This window comes from Conger conger, chromosome 6 (assembly GCF_963514075.1).
Source record: "Conger conger chromosome 6, fConCon1.1, whole genome shotgun sequence".
Taxonomy (NCBI): Eukaryota; Metazoa; Chordata; class Actinopteri; order Anguilliformes; family Congridae; genus Conger; species Conger conger.
The window spans coordinates 35,155,184-35,178,667 of record NC_083765.1 but is presented as its reverse complement, the minus strand read 5'-3'; the positions used below and the strand labels follow the sequence as shown (position 1 = coordinate 35,178,667).

Genomic DNA, 23,484 nt, shown 5'->3' with positions numbered 1-23,484 from the left:
GTCTCTGCGATACTCTGCACCTCACCTGAACCCTGTGACATGCAGCACTGAGCTGACTTTAGCTCCCCTTGCCTCCTCCTTCGCTCTCCATCCCTGCCTATCCCCTATTCTTTCGTCAGCCAGAGCCGGTGCATCATGACAAACGGTTTCGGTCTGCGGTTCTTTTTTAGGTTAGATGAGGATGCCATCATGGATTTTCTATTACTAAATATTCCTTTTTGTTTGAGTCTCAGCAGGCTCCCCTCCCACACACTAGGCCCTTTAATTGAAGGCAGCAACTTTGTAAGCCTGGGGGAGGGGGGGGTTTGATGGAGGCCACAGCTCCTCTGCAGTCTGATAGGAGCCCGCACTGCTAATGCCATTTGGCTGAGAGAGCTGCTGCCGCTCTCATTTCTCTGGAGCTGATGGTTTAAAAGCCTGCCTTCTGGAGTCTTAGGTCCTTGTTCATAAAGCACCAGAGTCACACGGCTGATCTGGGATCAGGTTTCACCCTGGCCCTATCCTAACCTTGCCCATTACGGGCTAAAAGGCTGAGCTGATCCTAGATCAGCACTTCTACTCGCAGACGCTTTATGATTGGTCCTGGTTGCAGCTTTGCAGCACCCTCGCCCGCAGTGTTGAGGGAAGAATTATCCTGGTATTCCCAGGGGCCTCAACGACAAAAGGAAATGATCTCACAGCGGGTCTCACAGTGATGACATGACAAGAGTCCTTTCCAACATACTCCTTTTGACCAACATGCTAATATTCTCTTTCAAAAGAAAAAAGTTTATGTTTTGAACATATGCAGAGAATACTAATGGCTATAATGATGATGATCATGATGATGATGATGATGATGGGAAGTGCTGTTTTTCAATCATCATTATCCCATGTCATTAAAAGTAGAAAGCCTATAGATTGAGATTAATAGTGTCTAGATTCCTCATGATACGCAAATACTGTTGATCACAGGCACATTATTACGTCAAAGATACGATTTGAATTCTGAACAAAGATTATAATTCAGCCATACTGAATATACACTCGCTGAGCACTTAATTCCATATTTATTAGACGTTATTTTTTTTTCTTATTTGGTCTTCTGCTGCTGTAACATATCCACTTAAGAGGTTTGACGTACTGCGTGTTCATAGATCTTTTGAATACCACTGTTATAATGTATGGTTATTACATGGTGCATTACTGTTACCTTCCTGTCAGCTGCTCACTGGATGTTTTTTGTTGTGCGTGAAAATCCCCGGAGATCAGCAGTTTCTGAGATAGTCAAATGACCCTAACAATCATTCCACGGTCAAAGTCACTTTCTTCCCCATTCTGACATTTTGTCCGAACAACAGCTGAACTTCTTGGCCATGTCGGCATGCTTTTATGCATTTAGCTGCTGCCACATGATTGGCTGACTGAATAGTTGCATTAACAAGCTGGTGTACAGGTCTACCTAATAAAGTGCTCACTGAATGGATATTGCTGCAGTGAACAGAACCAGTCTTATAATCCCATTCCTCTGGGCTCTGGACAGCCTCGCAGAGGTGAATTATGGGAGGAATGCAGAGTTTCGATTGGCTGGGGACAGTAATATACAAGCCCTCCTGCCTGTTTGGCGATGGCTGACCTTGGAGAGATAGACGGGGAGAGGAAAAAGGGAGCATGAGACGTGCCCGGCGAAACAGCGGCTAGAGCCTGCTCAAAAACAAGAGCAGGGATCTATTTCCTGTTTCTAATGCGGCTCTCAGATAGCGTTTGCCCTCTTCCTGTCCTCAATCAGCCCACAGGCGCTGTCATACTGTCCGCACGCCCTCCTGAGACGCATAAGGCACTCCTGCAGTTTGGAAAGAGTGGCTGACTGACAGCGCACTCCTCAAACCTGCTCCTCTCCGCGGGTGGCCTAATGCCTGCGAGAGGTGCCCTCTATCAGGGGCGGAATATGGGGCCCTTTTCCACCTCCATTTTGAGTAAGCACTCTTGTATTCTGTCAGGAACTGTGGGGCGAGCTTATGCGGGCGGTTTGGATGAAGTCACGCCCTTTAAGCCCTCCCCCAGCAGGCCCCGGCGATATTGGGGCTCCGCCCACCGGCCAATCGATGATGGCATGATTCAGATCTCCTCCAGAGCGACGCAACACCTGGGAGCTGGCAGAGCATGAATCACAGCAGACCCACTGTCCAGTACTGTGCACACATACACACACACACACACCTCTCCTGACACACACAAACATGCAGGCACACACACAAACCTGCTCAGGCACAAGTCACATCTGAACCTGTCACACTTTGCAGAAATCTGATCTCAACGACGCGTGCATTGGCGTGTGCTGTGGGCACACCGCGAATGAGAATGAGGCATCCAGATGATGTAAATATCAGTGGATCCATGCACAATTATGCACAGAGTGATGAGCTAAAACATGACACACAGGCATACAGGTGCGCGTGCACACACACACAAAACCACACATATAAATAAACCACACACACACACAGCGGTGCAGAAGATATAGTTTTCCCCACTGAAGGAGAAAATGAATGAGATAGGGAGGGGGCCAGGTAACACAGTCTGCCCACTCACTGACAGTCACCATCTGGCTAGAACACTGCATGCTCTTTTCTCAGTTCATTTTCACTGTCATCCTACAGATGAAACGTAACGACGACAGGCTTTTTAGTTAAAAAGTGAGCTCCTGTCATCGCATGTGGGATACTGGGGCAGAGCTGCACCAAGCTAGCCAATCACCTCATTCCCCCCGCCCCACAGCCAATCACCTCACTCCCCCCGCCCCACAGCCAATCACCTCACTCCCCCCGCCCCACAGCCAATCACTGCAACTGGTCCAGCCTTTCTGCACAGACGAGTGGAAAAGTACTCATTTTGGTGATGGGAGGCAGGAAAGCAGTCCCGGGCAGGCAGCAGCCACTCCCATGGCTGAGAGAGGGAGATACAGCAGGAGAAAGGGAGAAACCCAGAGCCTCGCTGAGGTTCATTATTTAAGAGAATCGCCGGGATACAAACCTGGCTCCTGCAGCACTGGGAGCTTTTGCGCTGAAATCTAGCAGGGAGGCAGTCTATTAAAAATCTTCCAGGGATGTTCGCTGCCAGTGGGATATTGATGGGGGGATCTATAAATAAGGCCTTTATCCCTCTTTTTCAGGTAGGTGCTGCTGGGGAAAGGTCCATCCAGCCTCTCATTAGCAGGGAGGGATGGGGGGCCACGGGACCACAAGGGACCCCAGGATCCACACAACATTCCCCCAACGCTCTGGGGACCCTCCTGCACCATGGAGATGTAGTGAGAATGTCATGTGCAAAAAGGGACTTGAATTGTGCACATACACTCAGTGAGCACTTTATCAGGTGTCTATTAGACCTATTTTTTAGACTCATCAAGTCCTCAGCTGTCACCTTCCTGTCAGCTTTGACCAGTCAAGCCCTTTTCCTCTGATCTCTCTCATTAACAACGCCCACAGAATTTTTGCCCAGAGAACAGCTGCTCATTGGATGTTTTTTTTAAAATTCATTTTTCTCACCATTCACCAACTCTAGAGACTGTTGTGTGAGAAAATCCCAGGAGATCAGCAGTTTCTGAGATACTCCACGGTCAAAGTCACTTAGATCACATTCTGAAAAGTGGTCTGAAAAACATCGGAACTTCTTCACCACGCCTGCATGCTTTTATGCATTTAGTTGCTGTCACATGATTGGCTGATTAAATATTTGCATTAACAAGCTGGTGTACAGGTCTACCTAATAAAGTGGTCACTGTGTCTGTTGGTGTGTCACTGAGTGTGTGTGTGTGTGTGTGTGTGTATGTACACGTGTGTTTGTATGTATGTGAGCGTACATGTGTGTGTGTTGGAGTGTGCATGTGTACAACATGTGCATGTGTTGTGTGCATTTTGCTTGTGCATGTGCGTGTGTATGTGTGTATGTGTGTGTGCATTACTGAGTGCATGTGTACAACATGCACATATGTTTGGGTTTGTTTGAGCGTGTACAGGTGTGGACGTGTATGAGTGTGTATGTGTGCGTGTGCGTGTGTATGTGTGTGTGTGTGCTCAGGCTCCACATATAAATGGTACAGACATTGCGTGAGGTGTAAAGTAAACACTACATTAAAACGTCAAAATCACTCACAAGCATACACCCACGTTCACCTTTCTCTGGTTTACACTCTATCATTATCATTAAACACCAAGCACCTTCTGACACCATGTATTCAGTGACTGCCAGCAGAGAACACATTAATGTTTTTTTACATTGCCAATTGTGACTTGCAAATGTACATCTAACAGTCACCAAGTACGATGATGACACATCACACATTATCTATGGTTTGAACTGAAATGGAGTAATTGTTCTGTCTTTTAGAAGATGTTTCTTCATTGGCTGACTAACCAATAAAGTGTTGGATTATGGGTTTGGTACATTTGCTATGTTCTGTTCAAGTATCGTGTATTGTTAGATTTTTTTTATGGCTGGTTAGCTGAAAATGATAATCAGAAAAAAGTGCACCCACACCGCCTGGGGCTATTAGCTCTCTGTGGTCAATACAATCTTGGGTTAATCTGTAGTTTTTGCACCAATTGACCTTCACCCCTGTAAGCTAAAATCCATATTCTTTTTCAGCTTCACTTGAATCTTCAAAGCGGCGCCCTGATATCAATACACCAATAACCTCTCATCTCTGTGATGTCACCGCCATCGCTCCTCCTCCTCCCCCACACTGCCTGCCGACAGCAGAGCTGGAACCCGATGTACCGCCTAAAGATATTATGTAAGACCCGAAGCCAGATCGGCGCATATGGGTATGACTGTGTCCGCGATACTGCTGACAGAACCCGTTTCACAGCAGATTCTCCAAGAGTTGCTGTATCACAAAGGAGCCCTGCTGAAATGCAGGATGTCACATTTGGATGCAATCTCAGTATAAAAAAGAAATTCTGTAGAAAAAACTATAATAAATATAACAAAAAAGAGTAGACGCTGTTTTTCTGCCTCTTAGATGCGCAGCGATTAATCGCGCTATGTTATCGTATTAGCCGCATCTGCCTCTTTGTTATTGACATCAGGGGAAATGTTGTTTGTGGAAAATTTGGCAGAGGAGCCTGCTGGAGTGGCGGTTTTGGAAAACATGGCGGCTGAGCGGAAAGGCGTGGTGTGAAGGTGAGGGCTTCTCGTCTTTCAGACGGCGGGGGGTTGCAGTTGGGGAGTGGGGGGGGGGGGTCTGTAGGGGTGGGATGTCGCCTCTCTGAGGGCGGGCGTGTCTGGGGCTTGAGGCGCCATGTTGCCCACACAGGGCTGGGTGTGGCCGAGGGGGGGTGGGGGGTGGGGGGTGGGTGGGGGTGTTTGTGTTGTGTTTTCGTGGGTGGGGTGGGGGTGTTGGCGGCTAGCCGTTGCCAGGGGCGCCTGCCTCTGCCGATCTTTCTTTCCCATGCCAACCCTCCTCTGGAATATAGGCCACGCCCCCCAGTCACCATGGCTACCCGCAGAAGACAGCACCCAGGCTGGTGCGCGCCCGTGTCGTCTCATCAGCGGTGATGAAGGAGCTCTCGCCTCCTGCGGCTCCTGTCAGGCCCCTTGGGCTTCCTCGCCGATGTTATTGAAAATATTCTCTCCGTACTCGCATCTGCACGGACACTTCATTAGCTCTCGTACTCTCTGTCCCAATGCAAACATTCGCCGCATGAGGGAATTTCATAAGCTTGTTTGAGAAGATTCCAAAAAATGTCCTCCACACAAACACGCACATCAAAATTCACAAACACACAAAACATCCCTCCAGACATTAATTATTAATTTGACAACATTTCAATGCTCTCCCTGTTTCCATCACTGTTGCCAGCACAGTCTTCACTATCGCTGAACGGGGTAGTTCACTCCTTCCGTGTTTGGTAGAAAAATATTTTTGAGAGAGGACTGGTCTCTGGTGTGTGCGATGGTGAACTTGCGGAATGAATCCAGCTGCAATTGCGAGGTCTTACGCACGTGCCTTTGCCGTGACTTTGAATGGCAGCTGCTGCTTCAGGACACTTGAGCGGATTGTGGTTTTCTCACTCTGTTTCACAGAACCCCTGCTTCTGCTCTCCGCCGTAATTCAATCTTCAGCTCTATTTTAGCTTCGCCTTTTTTCCATAAATCTGCATGTGGTAATTACATGGTCTGGTGCAGCCCAGATGGGCATGTTGGTTGATCTTGGTCTAACGGACGCTTCATAGGGGTGTTGGCAGTAGGACCAGAGGGGTAGCCATATTAGTCCCAGACGTGGGGCGGCCCATATGGGTGAACCGGTCCCCACCAGCTGTCCACAGCGCTCCTGGCTACGCAGTCCAAATACGCTATCGCTGCCATCAGTGCAAATGTGCAGCTCACAGTGATACCGAGAAAACGCAAACCGAACCCAACTGCACTCACACACAGGCTTCATTCAGACACAGAGAGAGGCCTTACTCAAACACAGAGACAGAGACAGAACGTACTCAAACACAGAGACAGAGACAGGCCTTACTCAAACACAGAGACAGAGACAGAACGTACTGAAACACAGAGACAGAGACAGGCCTTACTCAAACACAGAGACAGAGTCAGAACCTACTCAAACACAGATACAGGTCCCACACAAACACAGAGACAGACCCTACTCAAACACAGAGACAGACCCTACTGAAACACAGATACAGGTCCCACACAAACACAGAGACAGACCCTACTCAAACAAAGATACAGGTCCCACACAAACACAGAGACAGACCCTACTCAAACACAGAGACAGAGCCTACTCAAACACAGAGACAGAGTCAACTCAAACACAGAGACAAAGCCTACTCAAACACAGCGACAGACCCTACACAAACACAGAGACAGACCCTACTCAAACAGAGACAGACCCTACTCAAACACAGAGACAGAGCCTACTCAAACACAGAGACAGAACCTCCTCAAACACAGAGAAAGAGACAGAACCAACTCAAAAACAGAGACAGGCTCTACTCAAACAGAGACAGGCTCTACTCAAACAGAGACAGACCCTACTCAAACAGAGACAGGCTCTACTCAAACACAGAGACAGACCCTATCTCCGCCCATTCGCCATTGGTCTGCATGTCAGTCCCCAGCCCAAGTCACGACAGTGGCAGTGATGGTGACTGACAGGTTGAGGCAGTGATGGTGACTGACAGGTTGAGGTTTGTTCGCAAAGGTAAAAAGAGAGAAGGCAGGAGTTCTGTCTCAGATTTTACTTCAGGTTAGCGATCCACCAAGTCTCAGTTTCTGTTAACATAAGCAGGGGACGGACTTGCATAGAATAAAATATAAGTTGTGTGCACACGCCGGGCAGTTGGGCCTACACGCTTACGAGGGCAAGTTTTAGAGGCGCCGTGTTCTGACACAGCCCTCGTGTGAATGACATCGCCCCCGGAGACAAGACCTGCGGAATGTAACGGGAGGGAGGCAAGACACCAGGTAGCCATGGCAACAGGCCAGAATCGCAGAAAGAGATCAGAGAGAATGTCAACAAGCCCTGGAGAGGGAAAGCTTCTTCGGGGGGTGAGAGGGAGCGAGAACGAGAGAGAGTGAACGAGGAAAGAGAGATACATTTAAAGAAATGTGCTCACAAAGTCAGTGCAGGCGATTTCACATGGGAGTAAGCGCAGTTTGCTTCAGCGTGAGACTGCATGCCACAGTGTGCGTGACTTGACATGGGAGCAGGGAGTGGGGTGGGCCAAAAACCAGGAGGAGGAAGAGACAAGCCAAGGGACGGGGGGAAACCTCTGAAGGGCCGTGTGAGACCAATGAAACCAAAGAGCTGCTGAACAGCTGGTCACCAAAGTGGGAGTGCACAACTCAATACGTACAGACCTCTCAGTAACATGGACTAAAGACCCAGGAAGCAAAAATGCACATTTGGACTCAAATTTCAGATAAATACACCAGAGAGCAAGAAACACACACACACACACACGTAAGATATAAACCATAGCATGTTGTGCATATACAATAATATATGTATTTATATCTCTTGTACTATGGCTACAACTAAAATAAAATAAAACAGCATTTTAAAAACTTTTAAATGAGTACGATTCTAAAACCACTACGTCCACATCCGCCAATTAGCTAAGTATAGTTCCGTAGGTAATAGTAAGGGTAGCGTAGGTGGCACTGGAGTTTGGATTCTGCAGAGTTACCTGTAACTATCAGCTATGGTAAACAGAGAAAGGATAAGACATCTAACAATGAAAAATGATGTGCATTTCAACCATTGGCTTGATGCATTTAGGTAGCAGCGTCGTGAGCACTTGCCTTAGCAAATAGGTGTGAAAACAGGAGGACCTGAAAAACCATGCAATCTGTGACCCCACTGCGATCCTCTCTTTCCTAAATTGTGTAGTGTGCGCTTAACAGCAGCCATTTTTAAAAGACAGTCATTAGATATGAGCTGCCCACCTTGGACAGGATTGTGAAACGATTTTCAAAGTCGTGTAGTGTACGCTTGGATTTAACTAGATGTAATATGTTGTAACCAAGATATTTGCTCAGTAAAAATTATTTTCATCTGCACGTTTATCCTTTGCCATTTGTTTTGTGAATCAACTGTTATAAGCACTTGCTATGGTGCCATTTCTTTTTATTTCAGGATATGGATGCGGATTTCTAAGTCGTGAATTTAAACGTTTTTGTGTATTGATTGCAAAGTATCCAGATGACTGTGGGTGTGTGTGTGTGCGTGTGTGTGTGTGTGCGCATGTGTATTAGTTGCTTTGTGGAGTAGAGGTGGGGGTGGCAGAAATGGCACATCATGGCCTATAATTCACCTATTCATTGTAAATAAAAAGCAGCACTGTTCAACCTACGCTCTTATACCGAGGAACACTTAATGTACAGTACGTAGTCCCTGCAAGGAGCGTAATACAGATTACAGGCCACTTTCCCACCATGGTCTCCTCTGTATCTGAACACAGATGGTGGTTATGGGGGCCTGGCCCTGCAGCTCCGGGGCAGTGCTCACTGTAATCTGCTCGTCTCCACAGCGCTGAGACGACACGTTCCCCCCGCATCGCCGGGGCCAGCGGAGCCTGGAACAGCTGCCAACCCCTGGGACTCTCTCCTATTTTCTCCCTCCCTCCATCTCTCTCCCTCACTCTTGCTTTTTCTCCCTCCCTCCATCTCTCTCACTTTTTCTCCCTCCCTCTCTCTCTCCTTCTTTTTCCCTCATCCACTCTCACCATCTCCATCCCACTGTTTTTGTTCCCTCCCTTCATCTCTCTCTCTCTCTCCCTCTCCCTCTCCCTCCACCCTTCCTCTCTAAGCTTCTGTTTTCAATTAAATTTCAATTTCCATTGCTTCATTAGTGGGACACATTTGCATACATTTCCAACGCTTTAACTAATAACGAGTAAAGCTCAGCATAAACAGTTTCATGTTACAGAGCCTCTTTCTCTCATTCTGTTTCATTGCCTCTCTCTCCCTCACTTTCTTCTTCTCTTGTCCAGTAGAGATTGTCTTGCGCCTGGCAAGAGACACTTGATTCTCCCGGAGGTCATAGGGTCACTGGGACACACAGAGTAATGCTCTCTGTCTGTGATTGGCTAATACACCGCCCTCCCCCCACACTGCTGTTTCCTGTGGGAAAATAATCCCATATTTAAAAAGGGGCTCTCGGTTCAGCAGGGAAAAAAAGAAGATATTAAAATCAATATCTGCCGTAAAAGAGCTAAGATTTGAGACGTCTCATTCCTGGAGTATCTACGGTGCAGATTTTATTAAAGCAAAAGGACTTATTGGACAGGACAGTGATCTGTGCTATTTTTAAGTCAGAGGAGAGAGATAGGGCATAGGGCAGAGAAGATTTAGAGTAGTTTCGGGTAACAGAGGTGCCCCTGCGCTGGAAGGTACAGCATCACGGTATTGTAGTTTTCAAACGCTATAAACTCTGTACTCATAGGACCAATAAAGCACAATACTGGACGAATCAGCAGTCCCTGATGCCCGGCGCTGTGGGTTCAGTAGGCTGTGCTATAACAATGGTTGTTCTTCATGGACATCATTATTATCAACATTATCATGTTATTGTTTTTCACCTGCAAAAGCTGTGCTGTGGGATGGGATATGCATACTGCACTTCCTCTGTTCCCTCCCTCAGTTACACTGCAGCAGCTAGGAAAGGGTCTGCCTCACAGGCTTCACTTCCCTACTGTGGACATGACTGTTATGAGTGAGTGCGACAGTGGTGTGTGTGTGTGTGTGTGTGTGTGTGTGTCTGTGTGTGTGTGTGTGTGTGTGTGTGTCTGTGTGTGTGTGTCTGTGTGTCTGTGTGTGTGTGTGTATGTGTGTGTGTGTGTGTGTGTGTGTCTGTGTGTGTGTGTGTGTGTCTGTGTGTGTGTGTGTGTATGTGTCTGCGTGTCTGTGTGTGTGTGTGTGTCTGTGTGTGTGTGTGTGTGTGTGTGTGTGTGTGTCTGTGTGTGTGTGTGTGTGTGTGTGTGCGCAGTGGGGGGAAGAGTAGAGGCACAGTGAGTATACTATATTATGGCAAAGGGATGAGTTTGTGTATGGGGACAGTGAGTGTGTATACTGCAGCGCGATCGTGTATAACATTTGTATTGCCTGTGATTGTATTTCTTTGGCAATACTTCAAACATCTTCAAGGCCCTTTGAATGAAATTGAAATATGGATGAGAGAGTGGGCTGCTCTTGTACTGGACGGTGTGTGCGTGACAGTGCGAGAGACCGTGTCTCTTTGTGTGGGCGGTGGTGCTTGTTGACGAGAGCACGTCGTGATGTGTGTAAGCAGGCAGCGTCGCTCACGCAGGGGCGTGTGTGTGTGTGTGTGTGTGTGTGTGCGTGAGTGTGTGTGTGTGTGTGTGTGTGTGTGTGTGTGTGTGTGTGTGTGTGCGTGAGACAGCGGTGTGTGTGTGTGCGTGTGTCTGTGTGTGTGTATGTGTGTGCGTGAGACAGAGGTGTGTATGTGTGTGTGTCTGTGTGTGTGTGTGTGCGTGAGACAGAGGTGTGTATGTGTGTGTGTCTGTGTGTGTGGAAGAGTTACAGGGGGACTTACTTTCCTCTCCTTGTCCCCGTACTCCAGCCCCAGTGTGTCCATGGCACGGACGATGGCTGCCAGGGACTGGATGGTGTTGCTGTAGACCACGGGCTTGTACTGCTTCACATCGTCCCCAGAGAAGCCATCCTCGTGGATAATCCTGCAGAGAGGAAGATAGACCACGCCCATTACAACTGTAATCCTCCTCCGTCTCCACCTTTGCCAACTCCTGTTCACTTAATTATTTACAAATTTCCAGTCATTTATCGGTCCTAGCATGGCTCATGAGCTACAGCTGCAGACCGGACATGTATTGAAATGTTTGCTGGGGGATCAATAAACAAACCAACCAGAATGGTTCAGGAATTAGGTCAGCATAATTGATTGGAACAAAAGACCAGTACACACACAGGGCCTCCAAGAATGCAGTTGTACACCTCTACATCCTTTCATCAGCAATTTCATGGACAACGGAAAAAAAAATCCAGAAATCCTAGCTTTTTTAGAGGTGTGAAGTGTTTCTCAATTCAACTGGTTCATTCATGCCAGTGTTTGACAGTGCAGTGCAGCACCAGACTTTCTAGGGTTAAGGAACATCAATAACCCAAATGACTACAGACGTAGGCCCAAGTCTTCACCCAACTGTGTCTTATTTATGTTTGAACTGAGGAATTTTCCATCAGTTATATTTGTGTAACTGGACCGCTCAAATTCAGATCAGGAGTCTCAGTTAGGCTTAAGTGTTGTTACTGAATTAAGTATCTCAGGCATCTAATTTCAAGTGCTAATTAATCTCAGTTAGGATGAAGGCTGATCTGTCTCTCCAATTTGCTGAATAGGCACATCCACGAGCAAACCAATCACATCCATGCTTTCTCAAACAAGCCTCCCAGCTAAGAAACCTCATGAAGGATGATCTCGCAGATAAATGTTCATAAATTATTATTTTTTTGTTCTTTTGGCTCCAGCAGATTGGGGTTGAATTGAAACAAATAATATGAATCGCAGTCCTTTTTATACATTTTTGTGGTTGTGTGTTGTTGCATCATTAGTCAATGGACAAAAAGGCTAACAAATAGTATGAAGTGTGAAATTCTAGGTGTGAAATTTGCATCTGGAGTCTTTTGACCATAAACACACTGCTAAAGCAATCAAGGAGTTTTTCAGGGCCACCACTCGGCCTGAATCTAACTGAACACGCATTTCACTTGCTGATGACAAAACCCCCCCAAAAAACTGAAGAGGCTGCAGTACAAGCCTGACAGAGCATCACCATGGAAGATACCCACCGTCTGGTGGTTCAGATAGTCATCAAATGCAAACGATTTGCTACAAAATAATAAATAAAATGACTTTATTTAAGATTACATTAATTTATCGCATTACTTTCCATCCCTTAAAATGGGGGGGACTACACTTTAAAAGGGCTGTAATTCCCACACGGATCACTGGATATGTGGATATTCTTTTAAATACCCTAAAATGAAACCTGACAGCCTGCACTTTTAACTCATTTTTATTGCTTAATTTAAAAGCCAAAGTGCTGGAGTCCTGAGCCAAAACAATAAAAAAATGTGTCACTGTCCAAATACTTATGGACTAATTTCACACGTTCCCACACACTAAGCCTGCTGGAGGCCATGGAAAATAGGAACCTTTCATTTCTGGTTAATTTTCTTTTTATTCCTATCCCTGCTGAAAAAAATAGGCCAGGCCACCATCAAACCCACAGGCCAGGTCACATTTGTGCATTCCGCACTGCTGATCGAAAACACGCGCCCTGCTTGCTCCAAGATTTAAACACGCAAAATCACACATTGCATTCCCCAGTACATCACCCCGGGACAGGACTTTTTGGAACATTTTTCAAACGTAATCATATTACAATGACGTCTGAGAGAATATCACTGAGAGAAGCGCAGGCACTTCAAACTATTTCTGATGTCAAACATGCTAATGAGCCTATATCGACTCATAACCTATACAGTATGTAAACTATACACGCAGATAAAAGTCGATACTATTCACTGAATATACGTGTGTGTGTGGTGTGTTTGCGCACATTTTCTTTCTGAAATGTGTTCTACAGATGACATTAAGCTGAAAGAGCAGGGACACTCCTCCCGCGCCCACGTTATGAAACACCACTTCCCCAAAATGCTACGTCACTGTTATCATGTCGCCAGGAACCTTGTGCACTTCACACGGCCACTTCCCCTCTCTGACCGCGCGGCCAAACGGACTGCAGCGGCAGCAGTGTTGCAACAGGGTTCAGCAGGGCGGCAATGTGAAGGCCTCTGTGGGGAACCGTAGGCCGTCTCCGCTCAGACACGACATCCGTCAACTTGACACCAGGGGTCTGGAGTCACCCTTTCCAGAATATTCCACTTCCCCAAAGTTCTCCACTTTCAACCACACTTCTTAAAAACTCAATACCAGAAGCGCAATTCCCTTCGGACCCCATATTCTGATGTTTTAGGGTATAGTGTAGTCAAATCATTTCTCAATTCTCCATGGAAAAGAGTAGTTTCACCAAATACCACTATTGAAAAAAAAAAAAGGACAGCAGTAACTGTTATCCAGTAATCCCATGAGTGCCTGGGGGTTTGGGGTTTGGGTTGGGCAAATATTGTGACATCTGTTCCAATCTTCCACAGCTAGGAGCATGCAGAGGAAGCATGACTCAGCAGTTTTACCAATACTGTTGTTTCCCTGTGAGTGACAATGTAAGTGGGCGATGGGCACGGTTTTGGGAGAGCATGCAGAAACATGGGAAGTTTGTGAGATTCTCCATCTCTCTCTGTCTCTCTCCCCCTTGTCCTCTCTCATACCCTCTTCCTGACTCTCTCTACCTCTACTCTCTCACCTTCTCTGTCTCCCTTCCCCTCTCCCTCTCTCTCTCTCTCTCTTGGACATGTGCGATTTTTTGTTTGCGGGTGATATATTTAGCGGCAGAGCAGCAAGCCTCCCCTGCAGTATCGCTTCGCCGATTACGCGACTATAAACACCTGTAAAAATACCGTCGCCTCATTAGAGAGCTCCGCACCGAAAAACCGCATCGCGTTCGGATGCTTCCTTCTGCCCAGAGCATTTCCACCATCATATCATTTATCAAACAGCTCGCTGGCACGTGTGTGAGCTCAGATAGCCGAGTTTGCACACATTCACTTGCTCTGCTGAAAGTCTGGGGAAGTTGCAAACTGTAGCACTATTCTGGCAGTGATGGGAGAATGAGGTTTCATGAATCCCATAATGAGCTAAAATGAGATGTCAGTAACTGACTTGTTTGAGCCAATTAAATGGCTTTGCACTCCACAGAATAGCAGGACAAAAATCTGTGAGTTACTGCCAGGATCACTGCTCCATGCACTGCTGTTCTGATCACTGCTCCACACTGCTGCTCTGACCACTGCTCCACACTGCTGCTCTGACCACTGCTCCACACTGCTGCTCTGACCACTGTTCCACTCTGCTGCTCTGACCACTGCTCCACACTGCTGCTCTGACCACTGCTCCACACTGCTGCTCTGACCACTGCTCCACACAGCTGCTCTGATCACTGCTCCACACTGCTGCTCTGACCACTGCTCCACACTGCTGCTCTGACCACTGCTCCACACTGCTGTTCTGACCACTGCTCCACACTGCTGCTCTTTACTCTACGCCCTCTTGCTGGGTCTTGACTACAGGGCCAGCAGAGAATCACAGAGTCCCGCCACATCCCCCCACCCTCCACACCCGCCACGTTGCACAAAAATTGCGACAATGTTTGATGACTGTAATCCGAGCTTCTGTCCTCACAAAGGTAGCGGTTAAATTATTCATATTATAAAAATAACACTTGCCATTTGATTAAGACCTCAAAGTCAAAACACAAATAAGGACAGGCTGTGGACGCTCAGATTTCTGTGGAGTAGGCGTGGGGGAGGGTCATTAGAGACGCAACTGAAATCCGAGGAATAGCGCACACAGTACTCTCCAGTGTCGCTTGGTGGGGACACAGGTATTGACCAATAGAGACAGATGCTGCTTCCTTTGTAATCCCCCACCCAGCCCCAATACAGGTCCTTGGACATATATGTCTGCATGTGGATCAATGTGCATGAGTGTCCATCTGGCCTTCACCTCCGTGCGCGCGTGTGTGCATGCATGTGTGTGTGTGTGTGCGTGTGTGTGTGTGTGTGTGCGTGTGTGCATGCATGTGTGTGTGTGTGTGCATGTGTGTGTGTGTGTGTGTGCATGTGTGTGTGTGTGTGTGTGTGCGTGTGTGTGTGCGTGTGCCCGCGTGTGTGTGTATGTGTGTGCCTCCGTGTGTGTGCGCGCACATGTGTGCATGCATGTTTGTGTGTGTGTGCGGGTGTGTGCCTGCGTGTGTGTGTGTGTGCGTGTGTGCCTACGTGTGTGTGTGTGCGTATGTGTGTGTGCATGCTCTGTGCATGCGGGTGTGTGTAATTGAAATCAAGAGCCTTCTGAGCATATGCACTCCCTAATATTTCCAGAACTGATTACACACATTAATGGAGGGTCTTGACCCAAACATTTAATTATTTTCTCTGATTACATTTCCAGTGCTGTACTAAACGGACTCTCCCCCTGGAAAGCACCATTGTGAACAATGTGAAGTGTGGTTTATAGAGTTCTTTGAGGACACGGTTGGTCTTCAAGTGTCAGCTGCCCACATCACACTGACAGTGTTTTTCCAGTCTCGCTGCTCCGGCGTTAAGCTCCACCCAGAAGCTGTCAATTTCATCATTATTTCCTCCTGTGCCCTATGAAGCCGGAGGCCTGAAGGAACACAGATCCTGCCTCATTATAATCTCTCCCTCCAGCAAGCTTGATGCAATGAGTCTCATTAGAGTGAAAGGCTGTGAGAGAGAGAGAGGGAGAGAAAGAGAGAGAGGGAGAGAAAGAGGGAGAGAGAGAGAGAGGGTGAGAGAGAGAGAGCGAGAGGGCAAGATAGACAGAGAAAGCTATGTAAGATGAAGAAGAGGGAGAGGTAAAGGGTGTGAGGAGGGCAAATGACTGAATGAATGAGAAAAGATAAAAGACAGGGAGAGGCACATTAAAGGGCAGTTTCAAAAATGTCAGGGTGGCAGGGTCTGAATAGTGTTCAGCTATGTATTACTGTATTACATCACATTGCATGCAGGGAGAGAGAGAAAGACAGAGAGAAGGAGTGAGAGAGGCAGAGAGAGATAGAGAGATTGAGAGGCAGAGAGAGGGAGGGAGACAGAGGGAGATATAGAGGAAGAGAGACAGAGGGAGAGAGAGACAGAGGAAGGGAGCGAGAGAGAGAAAGCAGTAAAGAAAGTGTAAATGAGAGAGAGAGCTGGGCTCTGGATGGTGCGTTTGCCAGAGTGAGTGAAGCTGGTGAATTTGCTGAGGGAGAAAGAGAAACAGACGTAGCGCTCTGTATGATGCGTTACAGGAGTCCCCGTGCTCTGCGCGTGAGCCTCCTGTCTCCGCCGGTTCGGCCGTGGCGTGACTGAGCCCCCGCCTGTAGGCTACACACGGCCTTATCCCGCGGTCCGACCAGCGCTCTGCCGCTTCCTGTCTGATGCACTTCACAGGGAGAATTAAGTCCACCAGGCAGAGGCAGGTGTGGGGAGGGAGGGGTGGGGGCGTAGTGCCATGACACAGCCTCACACATGCCAGCAAACTAAACCCTACCGTGCCACGGGGGAATGTGGCTTTTCCCCTTTCGCACACCGATTGTGAATGCCCAACCGTACCAGACCTGGGTTAAATACGTCATTGTTTTGGATTCAAATACTTCTCTGTGCTACGCTGATCTTGCCTGGTGCGATTGAGCCAACCAAGAGGAGCAGTAACTTTTTGAGAGCATTTCATAGCTTCCAATACACCAGACACAAGTTCAATAAAGCATAGACAAGTACTTGAAGCCAAAACAATGACACATTTGACCCAGGTCTGGTAACAACCTGCTATTGATTTGGGAGACCACAGAAATTGTCAGCCACTGTTTCTTATCACAGCACAATTCAGCTTTGCAAAGACACGAGTCGGAGGAAGACATCTCGTGCAGCTCAACAGAAGGGGCTAATTCCAATCCCTTATTATTCTCCTCTCCTCAGGAGAGGATAGGAAAAAATGTAAGAAAAATAAGTAAAGACAGGGAAGTTGAGAGAATGCGAATTAGGCAAATGAAATGTCCTTGCACCTTCAAACATCAGTTCGTAGCCATGTCAGCTACAGACGTGGCAGATGGGGGGAGGTGGATCCACAGATTGATCATCAATTCACCAGGCTTTCCGCAAAAAATAATTCTGCAAAAGGAATGCGCTTACGCTTTCTTGCTAAATTGGGAATTCCTAACTTGTACTTCTAGCACCTAGAATTAGCACTCAAGGGGTTGGACTGTCCTTAAAGATGGCAGAGCTCGATTGATTTCTGGGTCAGGAACAAGGTAAGGAGAAAAGTGGAGAAAAATAAGAGATGGATGTAACGCAGGCACCCAATGGGCTAGCGGGGGTTGGTAGTGAGTGACTGTAGAGACATCCCTCCCATCTCTGGTAATCCTAACCCCACTGACACATCACCTCACAGGGCACAGTCTTTATTCAATACCACACCGCGGGGCCCATCCACTAACAAGAGCAGCACCTCACAGGGCACAGTCTTTATTCAATACCACACCGTGGGGCCCATCCACCAACAAGAACAGCAACTTAGCAGTGGGAGCCATCCAGCAGGAATGTAACATTTCAAAATTCATATGAATAACACAGAAGCATGTATATGGAAAATCTCACGGGGGTAGAGTGGATGATAGTCTGAGTAGTCCGTTGTCTGAGCAATCATTAGTCTGAAGTCTCAGTAGAGAAGCAGCCTGAATAACAAGGATGAGTCGGCACATTGTTCGCTCCCCAGTGCAATTAAGTTATTAGCACCAAACCTACAGTCAGTGATGTGTCCAGCCATTGTGTCACTTCAACAGACAGATGAAGAGCCAAAATGGCTGAAAACAGCACTTGTATTCAGTCCTAATCATTTGAATGCACCAGGGAGCAAACAAGTCCAGATTCAGGCTTATTTATTTTTAGTTATTCGTTTTTATATGCCTGCTATATAGGCTGAGACAGCTTGAACAAGGCATGAGTTGAATTCCTGTGAAACAACAGATCAGGGAGGCTCCAAGTTTATCTGTCAAGGGCTGGTACGGTACCAGCTTTTGTACCCGCCAAACACTACAATACCTGATTCAACTCCTCACCAATCATGGTCTACAGTCAAGGCTTCGATGAGTTGAGTCGGGCGTTTGGGCCTGCACCCACACCAGCGCTGGTCAGATAAGATCAGGAGCCCCCGGTTCAGATCCAGAACTCATGAGGCTGCAGCTGTAGGCCCCCAGGATTCCCATAAATCATCTTCAATGAGGTCTGTGTGACGTCTGCATCTGTCACACCTCTATGGTACTTAACAGAACCACAGCGGGGGCGATTTTGACAGGGCACCCTTGAGCGGTGTTGGGAGTGCGTGGATTGAGTAATTTCCTTAATTTCTGAGAGCTAGGCCCCACTGCTTTCACGAGCAACCTCAACAGAGACGTTTAAATGCGTCGTGTCTTCATAGAATTCTGCAGTGAATTGACCTTGGAACGCTTGTACTGCAGCTTTAATTCTACATGGCACACCCTCCAAAGCTGACGTTTCCAAATTGCTTTCTGATAGAAAAAAGTGGTGTTGTGATTCGAGAACTTGTTGTGATCAGCAACAACTTAATCATTCCCAAGCGAGAATAGTCGACTTAGCTTATTTTTATTGTTGTGTTTCATTTGGATGATTCTGTAAGGCAGCCAAGGAACACAGTAAGTTTTATGCACACTGCAGTTGTTTCCACTTGCCTCGCACGTGCATTTAGACAAGTTACTTCTCCTTTTCCAGTGTCCAGCCTTTTATAAGGCCTCATAATTTCACGAATTTGATTTAGTTCGATTTTTATGCACACAGTGTTCATTAGGCATGTCACACAAAATTGATAATGGACATTCTACAGCATGATGCACTTAGACTAATGGAGATATTTCTCTTGAGTATTAGTCTCAGGTCATTAGTTTGAGAGTGCCCTTCTGTTTCCCGGTCATGTATCGGCCTTGGTGCTGAGGTGTGGTGTGGAGATCACAGGCGTGGGGAAGTGTGTGATTGTCCACTGTGGAACTTGAGAAGCAATGTGAGTGTAATTAGTCCTTTCGGCTGGGTGCCCTGGTCTTTAGCCCAGCAGGCTAATCACATCTCCCCCTCCACTGGAGCCACAGGCTAAGAAGAAACTCAGATAAGCATGGGTTAAGATATGGATGTACTGTATATAATGTGAAATGCACTGGTGCGGTGAGCTTCATTCCTGGTGCTGGAGAGCCATAAGGATTGCTGGTTTTTGTTGCTACTCAGAACTTAATTGTTCAATTAAAGCAGTCTATTACAATGAACTCACCTAACCTGGTTTCTTGGGTCCAAATTGGTTGCAGATATTCAGGTGAAAAGAAAAACCAGCAGACCCTGTGGCTCTCCGAGACCAGGAATGAAGACCGTTGTGTTAGTGTGTTGAAAGTTAAAATAATTGTATTATTTATTGAAAATATGGACATGACTTGGTTGAAATCGCTAAGCCAAGCCCAGCGGGAGGCACAAAGTATTTCAGGGTAGTTTTTTTACACCCAGTGAGAATCAATTGAAACATGAATCCGTTATGCATGGAGGCCCTGGCACAGCATGGATATAGCAGCCCCCCTGCCCGCTCCTATCTGCCCCTACCACTGGACACCACTTCCTGTCCCTGATTCCGTCACCATGGAGATAAATCCCAAACACACACATATGCACAAACTCACTCTCACGCTCTCCTTCACACAACCCATCCAAACACCCACCCATCCATTCACACACATGTTCACCTTCACATGCACACACACACACACACACACACACACACACGCATGTACGTACACACAGACACGCGCATGTACACTCACACACATGCACGTACGTACACACACACATGCACGTACGTGCACACACACACACACACACACATGCATGTACGTGCACACACACACATACGCACAGGCACACACACACACGCATGTACACTCACACACACACACACACAGTCACAACGTCTGCATGCCTTCCTACAAGCCACACTTTGTCCCAACAGCACGTTGGAGCGAAGCTGCTGTCATCGCCCCCTGGGCTGAGGAAATTATCCAGTCCTTTGTGACATCAGGAACTTCTCTATTTATAACGCTCACAATCTGAGGAGAGCACGGAGCCCGAACAGCCAAAACTGTGTCCCGTACACACTATATCTCATGGACACCTGCAGGTCAACCCAAGGCCCCGACACTCTCTCTCTCCACCGGTCTCATGCACAGAGGGACGGGGCCATAGATATGGAATTACAAATGTCCTGGGTTATATGAGTGTAGTACATACATAGACACTGCATTGCATTATATTACATTACATTATTAGCATTTGGCAGACACTCTTATCCAGAGCGACGTACAGTTGATTAGACTAAGCAGCAGACAATCCTCCCCTGGAGCAATGCAGGGTTAAGGGCCTTGCTCAAGGGCCCAACGGCTGGGTGGATCTTATTGTGGCTACACCAGGGATCGAACCACCCACATTGCGGGTCCCAGTCATTTACCTTAACCACTACGCTACTGGCCGCCCCTTTATAGAGTGCCCCTACATAGAGTGGAGTACAGTACACTACAGTACATGCAAATATCGGGTAGCCACATTTCATCTTTGTTCAGTATGGCAGGAATTTCTATAGCTACGTGATTTCCATGGAAGGAATATGAAATCACAGAAACTAATAGGTATATTACCTACAGGGGAACGGTGTGATAGATATATGAATACTCGATTTGCAGCACCATTTAAAATACAGTGGTCCGGTAACTTGTTCAGAAGTCTGGTAGGCATGGTGACTTCTCGGTAGAAATTTCAAGGTAGCTTGCCTTCGCTTTGGCAAAACAAATATCCAAAACAAACCATCTAGCAATATTATATAGACATGCTTACAGTGAGAATCAAAACTAAAGCATTCTTTATGATTCTCTCTATCACCTCCACCCCTTTTCCTGAAACTAGACCTTCAGAAAGGAACTACTCAGAGATGAAAGAACAACAGGAACCAAATTAGGATGCTGGAAGACGATACTGCGATCAAATTTTTAAACTCAGAGCGGGGACAGTTGGAGGGTGAGGATTGGAAGTATTTGATCTTGATAACAAAGGTAAGCTAGTACACCACAGAATGCTGATTACCCACCGCTTTAAAAAATGTATTTTCTTATTTAATTTGCAAACTACAGCTGTGAAAATACCACAGAGGAGAGGCCCGAAATGAGGCATTTTAATTTCCTGGGGTCCTCGCTTGTTGGGTAAAGCATCTGTGTAGGCCTAAAAATTGGTTGGACTTATTGGCTGTAGCTCCCATTCCTGGTCGTGGAGAGCCATAGGGACTGCTGGTTTTTCTTGTTACTTGGCACTCCATTGATCAATTAAAGCAGTCAATTACACAGTTAACTCGCCTCACCTGGTTTCTTGGGTCTGAATCGGTTCCTGATATTAAGGCGAAAACAAAAACCAGCAGACGCTGTGGCTCTCCAGGACCAGGAGTGAAAAAATCATTGCTTTAGTTAGGGTGAAGCATGTGTGCAGGCCTGAAAACACATGGTCTCAGAATGACTGTGAGTTGGGCTCATTGGCTGTGTGGGTGGGAAGGGGGTAGCAGAACGGGACTGAGATGAGGGTGAGGCTCGATGACACGGCTGCAAATGACCCATCCGTCAGCGCAGGGACACGCCCTCTGACCCCTGCAGACCCTCCCCCGGCGGGTGACATGGCCGGTCTAAGTGGATGGGCCAGCCTAAGTGATGGAGGACTGAGGTTTCATTCACCCCGTAATGGACGGTGCAGAAATGAGCTGTTAATCACTACCTGACCCTTTGGACACAGCAGAATCCCTGCAGACTACTGACCAATTACAAAGAAGCATGAATTTTCATCAGAATCATGAATAAGATTCTCCTTCCAAATGCATTTCGGGTAGAAACAAGACCCGCTGAACATTTTCAGAGATCTGAAACACAGTGTCTAGAACTTCAGATGCATATGACCCAAGTCCAACTGGGCGGATGGAAGGGGCACAAGGAAGAAGCAAAGAAGAGTGGTATTTCAAGAAGCAAGATTACTGAGTTAGCAGGATAATTGCACTGGGTAAAGCCAGGAACCTTCCCAAAGCTGGAAAATGGACTGAAGTAAAAATACTCAGGGCAGCTATCCAGCTAACTCTGCTTTGTGAAACACCCCCTTGGTAGCAATCTATATTATGTCCAGCTATATATATGGGTCATAGGCATTATATTAGCCATGCAAATCATCCTAAATAAGGACCACTGCTGAGTGCCTAATAATGATCATATAAATCATATAATAGATTAAGAAGTCTTTGCATGACCCTAGTAATGTAGAACATGAACTCGACAAGTCCATCTAGCGACAAACTACTGCCATGTATGCTGTCAAATATGTGCTTTGTTATTCAATAGCTAATGCTCGTGATTAATCATCTTCCAGCGTTCCCCCCTTGCTGTGCTTAAAACCTCATTTCACCAGTAAGGGACAAAGGGGTCACTCTTAATGAATGAGGGTGACAGATACAATAGCCATGGTGCCCTGTCGCTACCACTGCCCTTATGAGCAAGACTGTGGCCATCGCATTCAGCACACACACACACGCATGCACCTACATGCACACAGACACACACATTTATGCACCTACATGCACACAGAGATACACGTGCACACACGTACACACATGCACGCACATACATGCACACAGACACACACATGCACACACAGATACGCGTGCACACACAAACACACACGCACATGCACACACACACACAGAACCACAGTTTACTGTAATGAGGTTCTGTTTGCTGCCATAACTTTGCAGCAACTGGGAATTTCAAAAGCCAGAAAAACTGGTCTTTTCAGAGACACTATCACCGTACTGGTGCTGTAAATGAGCTTCAGACCTGCACAGTACATCAGATACTGCCCTAGCAACTGTGTTGCTTAAAAAAAACAAATTAATCAAATAACTCCCATTTTTGCCTCCGACAATAACTAAAATGCCATTTCGGCTTCCAGCAAGTGCCCAAGACATTTACATTTCACCTTTGACCTTTCAACTTTTCTTTGACTCCAGTAATTACGGAGACCTGGGTTATTAAATAGGAATCAATAGAAGTTGAGAACATTTTCAAAATTGCACTCCGGTGGAAAACGAGAAATATCAATCTCCTCTCATACGTGAGGCCAGCCCTACCATAGGCTTGGCGACAAAACCTGGATCCATCATAGTCTGTCCGCACCTTAATTTAATAACCACGGCCGAGGCCAATCTCTCAG

General features: G+C 46.9%; 1 protein-coding gene across 2 annotated transcripts in view; it reads right to left on the bottom strand.

The window, feature by feature from the left end:
- The window catches only part of LOC133130128 (guanine nucleotide-binding protein G(o) subunit alpha), a 108,264-nt gene that overhangs the window by 66,107 nt on the left and 18,673 nt on the right, over positions 1–23,484 (bottom strand). For both annotated transcript variants that reach the window (XM_061244411.1, XM_061244413.1), the window contains exon 3: positions 11,051–11,192. In XM_061244411.1, coding sequence (XP_061100395.1) covers positions 11,051–11,192 — 142 coding nt within the window. The remainder of the gene's footprint in view (positions 1–11,050; positions 11,193–23,484) is intronic.